The sequence below is a fragment of the Nansenia antarctica genome, assembly GCF_963989245.1.
Source record: "Nansenia antarctica genome assembly, chromosome: 17".
Taxonomy (NCBI): domain Eukaryota; kingdom Metazoa; phylum Chordata; class Actinopteri; order Argentiniformes; family Microstomatidae; genus Nansenia; species Nansenia antarctica.
In genome coordinates, this window is record NC_137687.1 from 3,039,678 (window position 1) to 3,047,723 (window position 8,046).

General features: G+C 41.8%; 1 protein-coding gene across 1 annotated transcript; it reads left to right on the forward strand.

Annotated features, from left to right (window-relative positions):
• The first annotated feature begins 1,175 nt into the window (after positions 1-1,175).
• Positions 1,176-2,865, forward strand: nicol1 (NELL2 interacting cell ontogeny regulator 1). The gene is made up of 3 exons (XM_080547579.1): positions 1,176-1,290; positions 1,597-1,685; positions 2,126-2,865. The coding sequence occupies exons 1-3, from the start codon at positions 1,182-1,184 to the stop codon at positions 2,195-2,197; spliced, it is 270 nt and encodes an 89-aa protein (XP_080403705.1). The 5' UTR covers positions 1,176-1,181; the 3' UTR covers positions 2,198-2,865.
• Positions 2,866-8,046: the final 5,181 nt, after the last annotated feature.

The window sequence follows — 8,046 nt, forward strand, 5'->3', positions numbered from 1 at the left end:
TACGTCAAAGTGCTTTACAAGTACAGTAGGTAAAAAAACAGCACATTTTAAACAATATAAAAACAGCTATTTCAATTTTAAAAAACACACAATTTCGCACCACAAATATAATAGGTAAAAACAAAAATTTTAAACAAATTTAAAAACAACTATTTCAATTAAAAAACACACATAAATTACAACAGCACAAAAAAACAGCCTATGACAAAGATGTTTGGACATGGATGGAGAATAAAACTATCCTAGTTATCCTAGTTAAATATCTATCTACTAGCCAGGGCTTTGGGTCGGCAAGGAGCTGTCAGAAATGATCTTGGCAAAATGCCACAACTTAAAGTAGCCTACTCCAACTCATAACTTCTGTATTATTGTGCCAATTTGTTGTGTTTGTTAGTTTGATATTTTTAAAACTTTGTATGAATGAATCATCACGCAACTCCGAGGTCAAATGGCATCTGCTATGTCAATTGAATAAAAAATGAATTAGAATTTTGCAACGTTTTTTCCCCCTTACATGTTATGAAGTAGTCTATTATTGTTAGATTATTATATCCGTTTAACATTCCTGATTATTGTTGTCCAAAGTTTAGTTACTGTATTTTTTTTTAACGGTATGCAAATATCAAGAGATATTGAAAACACTTAAATAGAGATTGTGATTAAATATACCATATGTGACCACTCTCAGCGAACCGGAGGCGATCACGTTCAATTTGGGATGAATAAATAAACGCATATAAATTGCATATCCTTACGGGACTCTGGGAGGGACAAAAATAAACCGTTAGAAGGATCACGTTTTCATACGCATGCGCACTACCCTACCTGCACATTCATGACAGAAAAATTCTCTGGTGGGCGTCTGACATTGTTTTTGTTCTCTTCAAAACATCCCTGACAGTGAGTACATCATGCACATCTTTAAATCTCTCTTTCTCTACGTGCATACCTTCCTAATTCCTTAAATGCATTAGACGTTCATTGTGTCAGAAATGATAGGAGCCTACGGTATTATTCTCCGTTATCGGTTTTATTGCCTGTTTGATTTCTGTAGCATCATACATTCGTGTTTTCTTAATAGTAGGCCTGTTTTGCTTTAGTGAGTTAGATAGTTGAGCTAAAAAGCAATCATATTATGAAATTCTCTGCATATTTTTCAGGTAACTCATCCCAGGCTCATCATGGCATCACGCGTCTATCTGCAGGCTGTGGTGCTCCTACTGGTCCAGATTCTCTGTTTTAGGGCCACTGATGCGGACCAGGAGACAGGGACCGTTATCCCCGCTGAAAGTATGTGCATTGGTTAATAATAAAGATGTACATAGTAAAATGAGGATGTAATGATATCATTCTGTGCATAATGATGGTTATGGAGAGAACGCAGGAGCCGATATGGTATTGATTGGCGTTCCTTATAAATAAAATCAATCAATGGCATAGCTACAATGGTAGTTACTGTAATACTAAGATACTAATAATTAATTTATTAGCCTATAAACCTCTTGTAGCGTACAGTAGCGTTTTTGTTTTGACAAGTAATGTAGTAAGCATAATGACTCATCTCTGATGAATCATCACATTTAATTTGTTTCGCAGGCCGACCCTGTGTGGATTGCCATGCATTTGAGTTCATGCAGAGGGCATTGCAAGACCTCAAGAAGACTGCCTTCAACCTCGATGCTAGGGTAAGAGCCTCTTCAGTGGAGCTTTGAATTGCACTTTTAAGCTGCCTAAAGTTCAATTGCTCCCAATATAGGCTAGTAGTCATATTAGAGTTTAGGCCTATCTCCCAGTTGGTAGAGCCTAGTCTACTCACACTATTGTTCCTAACATTGCGTGAGCTTAGAATTATACGGTTCTATCTCAGTTTAGAATGATAAGGTTCTATCTCCGTTTAGGGCAGTTCAGAGATATTGAGCGTCAAAGTTTTTACATTCCATTATGTTTTGTGAGATGGAACCTTTGTCTTTTATGAATTACTAACTAAAACATGTCAATTTTTTTTAAATAACACCACACAGGCATTAATAAACACCTAATGGATCAGATTATGTAAAAAACTCAATTTTGACAAACCTTATAATTCTAACGTCACGATTGCCTTTTCTCTCTCTCTCTCCCCCAGACGGAGAACCTGGTAATGAGGGCAGAGAGACGGGCTCTGTGTGACTGCATGCCCACCAACACCCTGCACTGAACCAACCACCCTGCACTGAGGGGTGTGTGTCTGTCCAGTCAACTAGCGATCCACCTCAATACCAATAACGGACACCCCTTTCCTCATTATACACACCACCTGGACACCCCAATATATCAAAACCCCGCTCAATGATGGAATGTTATTATTTTGTTTATTAATTTGCACAAGTGGCACTTTATTTTTTCTGCTTTTCACATTGCTTTTGATATTGCAGTGTTTTTATTATTAATTAAAGCTCCTTTGTTGAGTTCAGTTCAGGCATACATTTGTTTGCCTTGTAAACAACCACTAGTCTATTGTACTATACATCCAGATCTTATACAACATGTAATACACGGCTGTGTTAGTTTGTGTAAAACAAACTAGGATTTTTCTCTATGAAGTTGAAGGGGATACACATTTTCCATTTGTTGTATCATCTGAAAGGACATATTATTTGCACTGTATTTTGGAAGTCCTATAGGTTATATAGGTTTATATAATATGTGTTTTAGGGTTATGTGTTGAAAGAGATTGATAGAGATAATTCACATACACTAATGCGCTGCATAGTCCATTTAAAAATACCTTGTAATTAATTTCCATTCTGTTATTGTATAGTTTAAAGACAGTACATTGGAAGGTTTTATAGACATCGTCACGATGTTTAATTAGAATAATTAATAATTAGAATTATAAGGTTCTATCTCCATTTTTGTCAAAATTGAGTTTTTTTACATAATTTGATACATTAGGTGTTTATTAATGCCTGTGTGGTGTTATTTTTAAAATGTTGACATTTTTGAGTTAGTAATTCATAAAATACAAAGGTTCCATCTCACAAAACATAATGGAATGTAAAAACTTTCACGCTCAATATCTCAGAACTACCCTAAACGGAGATAGAACCTTATAATTCTAAGCTCACGACGTCTACTGTGTGTCTTTTAGATTGATTGTACTTCTAGGTCCCTCTTTGGCATGCATGAATATTGGGTACACTGTCGGCCATTTCTAGAGGTTCACCTAATTAGTGGTATCTAGCGTATAGTATGATTTGTCTTTACTCTTGCAGAACTGTAAAATAACATCAATTGATTCATTGTATTTGACAAGAGAATGGACAAACTCATTTGTGTGACTTAAGGGCTGGTTTCACAGACAAGGTTTAAGCCTTAAGTCGTGGACTAAATCACACTTTCGATGTAAAATCTCCATTGAACATGCTTTTTAGTCTTAAGATTAGGTTCAAGGCTTGTCTGTGAAACCGGCCCATAGAATTGGATAATTTGTTTAAAGAGATGTAACAGATTGAAATTTGAAATATATGAATATTTGTTACTTTGATATTTTCTTGTTGCTTGTTTGAAAACAGTGTACTTTGTTCCAATGTGTCAAAAAAATTGCCTTTAATATTAAACTAATTATACCACTCATCACTGATGTATGCCTGCCTTGAAATACTTAGTGAAATCAACCCCATCAACATCACTGATAATAAAGCTTGAGTGATGCTGGACGGAAAGTGTTCAATTAAAATATTCCCTCACATTTGTGAGTGTGTGAGTGTGTGTGTGTGTGTGTGTGTGTGTGTGTGTGTGTGTATATGTGTGTAGTCCTTTCCATCAGCCATAGAGTGGCAGAGGCACATCGATTATTTATAAATAGGAAAGAATTCCTCCCCGACAATAGAGAGCTCTGCTCTCAGAAAATTATGTTCATGTACCGGTAACCTCTGTCACACTATTAACTAACATCAAGCTGTTATGATTGTATGGTCCAATGACTAACATCAGACAGAAATGCAGATTCATTCAGTAATGACACACACATACACACACATACACACACACACACACACACACATATACATACACACACACACACACACACACACACACACACACACACACACAAGCAGAGCAGATGGAGGCCATGCTCTGTTTGTGTGTGTGTGTGTATGTGTGTATATGTGTGTGTGTGTGTGTGTATGTGTGTGTGTGTGTGTGTGTGTGTGTGTGTGTATGTGTGTATATGTGTGTGTGTGTGTGTGTGTGTGTGTGTGTGTATATGTGTGTGTGTGTGTGTGTGTGTATGTGTGTGTCATTACTGAATGAATCTGCATTTCTGTCTGATGTTAGTCATTGGACCATACAATCAAAACACAATGCAATACTAATTAATAAAATATCATATTTGTTCAAAAGTGATTGTAGCAAATAATTAAGATTACAAGATAGTCACCAAAAACATAGACTGCATGACATCACAGCTGCTCACTGACTCTGTGCACATTGTTCCTATTGGGGCGATAGCTTGCTTTTCAGAATGCTGCACTAGCCAGAGTCTCACAACCAATTAGAGAAATGCTGTAGTAGTCAGTACTTGCTGTTGGTGGCTGACCTCATACGCTAACACCCCCTTTCATGTATTTATAATGTGGATTACACAGGATGTACACAATTACTGTAGTCCCTCTTCTTGCCACTAGGAGGCGCCCTAAATCAGGGCATTCACTGGCTATGTCGCATTGATGCAGCACTTCCCCCGTGGGTTAAAAGCAGGGCTCTGCAGAGCAAGCAGGTTTGGGAAATAAATAGATACAGCAACAGTAAACACAAAATCAGGGATCCACACTGCGTCCCCTGTTGCATACTCACCTGCAGTGACCTGGCAACCCGAAGCGACTACAGCACTGTGCAGCCAGGCTAAAGCAACAGCCACACGCAAACACAGAACACACCCAGTCAAGCCTCACCCCTACCACTGGCGGACTCAGGGGGGGCAGGGGGGGTGACCGCCCCTCCTGGTGCCCCCACAGTTGAAAAATGTCTCTCTTAAGTGCCCTTTTGAGTGGCAAAAATGCCCTTTTGAGTGGCGAAAATGAGAGGACGTGCCCTATTGGTGCCCCTCCAATGGTCTAAACTTGACCATGTGACCCACAGTTGATACATTTCGCACTAAAGTGCCCTACAGTCTTCATGTGTCTATCTCTCAGTCAAAGAAACACTTTGAACTTGATTTCCTGTTCCAGTTTAACAAGAGAGGGGTGGGGTGGGGTGTAATGGAGAATGTTTTCGGTATTCTTTAAGGAATTCTTAGGAAATGAATGAAATCTTTGAGTGATGCCACAGAGAGTGTTGAGGTATGACTGGGTGTCTGTGCATGGTGTGTTTGTATTTCAGGAAGGGGAGAAAAGAAAGCAGACAGTCAGTCAGGAAGGCTTAATAGGGAATCTCATCCATCCACAGATGTCCTGAGAATCAGGTTGATGTTCTGCTGAATCACTCAAATAGATCCATAGCCTTCTCTTCTCTAGACTAAGATGGTCTTTCATCACCACTTTCATCTTTTCCCTGAGAAAAACTGGACTAAACTAAAACTAAAACGTTTCTCTTTGATGTTCCCTGGCATGCACACAGGCATCAATCGACACATAGCTTAATCTTCTACTTGAAAAGCACACACACACACACACACACGCACACACACACGCACACACACACACACACACACACACACACACGCACACACACACACGCGCACACACACACAACGTTTGACCCTGTGGTAGAGGTTTGCAAATATAGCTGCCCTTGGCGTGCATACATAACACCTGGACATGTTAAGCAAATGAATATGGCTGCAGCTACAAGGGCAGGGCAGGGTCAGAGGTCACTACCCAGGATGCCCCTCCCTCCCGCCAGAATAGTATAGTATAGTATAGTATAGTAGTATAGTATAGTAGTATAGTATAGTATAGTAATAGTATACCACCAATTGGAATCCCGTGACGTTAGAATTACAAGGTTCTATCTAAATTTTTGTCAAAATTTAGTTTTTTTACATAATCTGATCCATTAGGTGTTTATTAATGCCTGTGTGGTGTTATTTTTTTAAATGTTGACATTTTTGAGTTAGTAATTCATAAAATACAAAGGTTCCATCTCACAAAACATAATGGAATGTAAAAACTTTGACGCTCAATATCTCTGAACCACCCTAAACGGAGATAGAACCTTATCATTCTAAGCTCACGATATGTCTGCATATCAAATTGATTAATCGATTATGTGGCATAATCAGGTATTGTGACCCTCTACTGAAGAGGACAGAGGACACCCTGGTGTCGTTTCCTTCTCCTAATAAAACATCAGAGTGAAGAGAGGACACACATTGACAGAGAGGAGTTCAGCAGACGTGTGTCTCATGTCTGGACGAACGCCATGACGGGTGGGAATCCGTACAGAGATTAGCAGGGGAGGAGGGGAGGAGGGGGGGAGGAGGGGAGGAGGGGAGGAGGGGGGGGGGGGGAGGGGAGGAGGGGAGGAGGGGAGGAGGGGGGGGGAGGAGGGGAGGAGGGGAGGAGGGGAGGAGGGGAGGAGAGGGGAGGGAGGAGGACGCTGACAGCAGCCAATAATGGCTGTGTTTCTGTCCCAGTTTTTAAGGCTGAATATTCCAGTCTGCCGGGCACCTAAGACCACAGAGATGCCACTGTCACTGTGGGCGGTTCTATTTTTACCCACCATGCCCTGCAAATGAGCCAAAATGGCCGTCTGTGGGTGTTTCTCAAGCAGTGAGCAGGCGGGCGGCTGCAGTGTTAGCAGCCAGGGCACCATAAATAAATAATGCCACACGATAATGTTATTAAATATGCAATTAAATATTTTCCAGGGCCTCTATGAATTACACATTAGAGGCCTACAGTATCTATGAATATGCCTGGCCAGGCCAACGATAATGAAATATTTACTGGGTGAACTCATCACATACAAGGGTGGATCAAGAAGAGAATGTTTGGAGAAGTGGGAAGTTCTTTGCGATGGTTAGACACTGTGGGTGGCTTTGGGGCGGCTGTGGCGCAGGAGGTAGAGTCTCCGTCTAATGATCACAAGGTTGGCAGATCGGCGGTTCGAGCCCCGGCTGGCCACATGTCGAAGTGTCCTTGGGCAAGACACTGAACCCCAAAATTGCTCCCAGTGAGCGGGCCATTGGCCATTGGTGTGTGAATGTGTGTGTGAATGGGTGAATGAGAGGCCATGGTAAAGCGCTTTGGAGCAGCAAAAAAGGCGCTATATAAGTGCAGTCCATTTACCATTTATTTACTGTGGATGGAGGATCAGAAGGGTGCAACATACATACAGACTGTCTGAGAGGTGTGAAACAGAGCTCTTCCTCCGCCGTAGGTTTGTCTTGGCATCCAGCAGGGCTGTGGCACGTCCCATGATGCATCTGCTGACACCTCGTATCCAGAGCCAAGCCTGAGTCTCATTTTTAAAAAAAAGCTAGTCTGTCGTTTTTCAAGGATCCACCCTCCCTCTCTCCTCCTCTCTGTCCGTGCGTCCCTCTCTCCCCCCCTCTCCGTCTTCTTACTTTCTGGGGGTCAGAGTAGATCAGAGCAGGTCTGCAAGGTTTCTTTCATCCCCCTTTCCCCTCAGTCTCTCTCTCTCCATCTTTCGCTCAGTCCATCTGTCCTGTCTGTCTCCCCTTTACTCTGTCAGTCTCTACACAGTATCTCCGTCGTCCCCCCCCTCTCTCTTTGGTGACAGAATGAGTCGACTGCCTGTAGCTGTGGTCCCCTTGCCCTCTCAGTGGGGGTAAGTGTCTCTAGCCAGGGCAGATTGTCCGAGGGGGTTGTGGGGGGGGGTTGATGTCGGGGAGGGACACGGGGGGGGTAACAGTGGGCAGTCAGGGACATCACCCACAGTCTGATTATTAATAGACTGAGAGAGCCTAAAACTAGGAAACATTGGCACGCACGCACGCACGCACGCACGCACGCGCACACACACACACACACACACACACACACACACACACAGAGAGGGAGAGAGAGAGCCTCTACTAGACATTCTCTGGGGCAGACA

Coding starts and splice junctions, on each gene's coding strand:
- nicol1 (XM_080547579.1), top strand. CDS start 1,182: ATGGCATCACGCGTCTATCTGCAGGCTGTGGTGCTCCTACTGGTCCAG. Junction 1,291..1,596: donor GACCGTTATCCCCGCTGAAA/GTATGTGCATTG, acceptor TTTGTTTCGCAG/GCCGACCCTGTGTGGATTGC. Junction 1,686..2,125: donor CCTTCAACCTCGATGCTAGG/GTAAGAGCCTCT, acceptor TCTCTCCCCCAG/ACGGAGAACCTGGTAATGAG.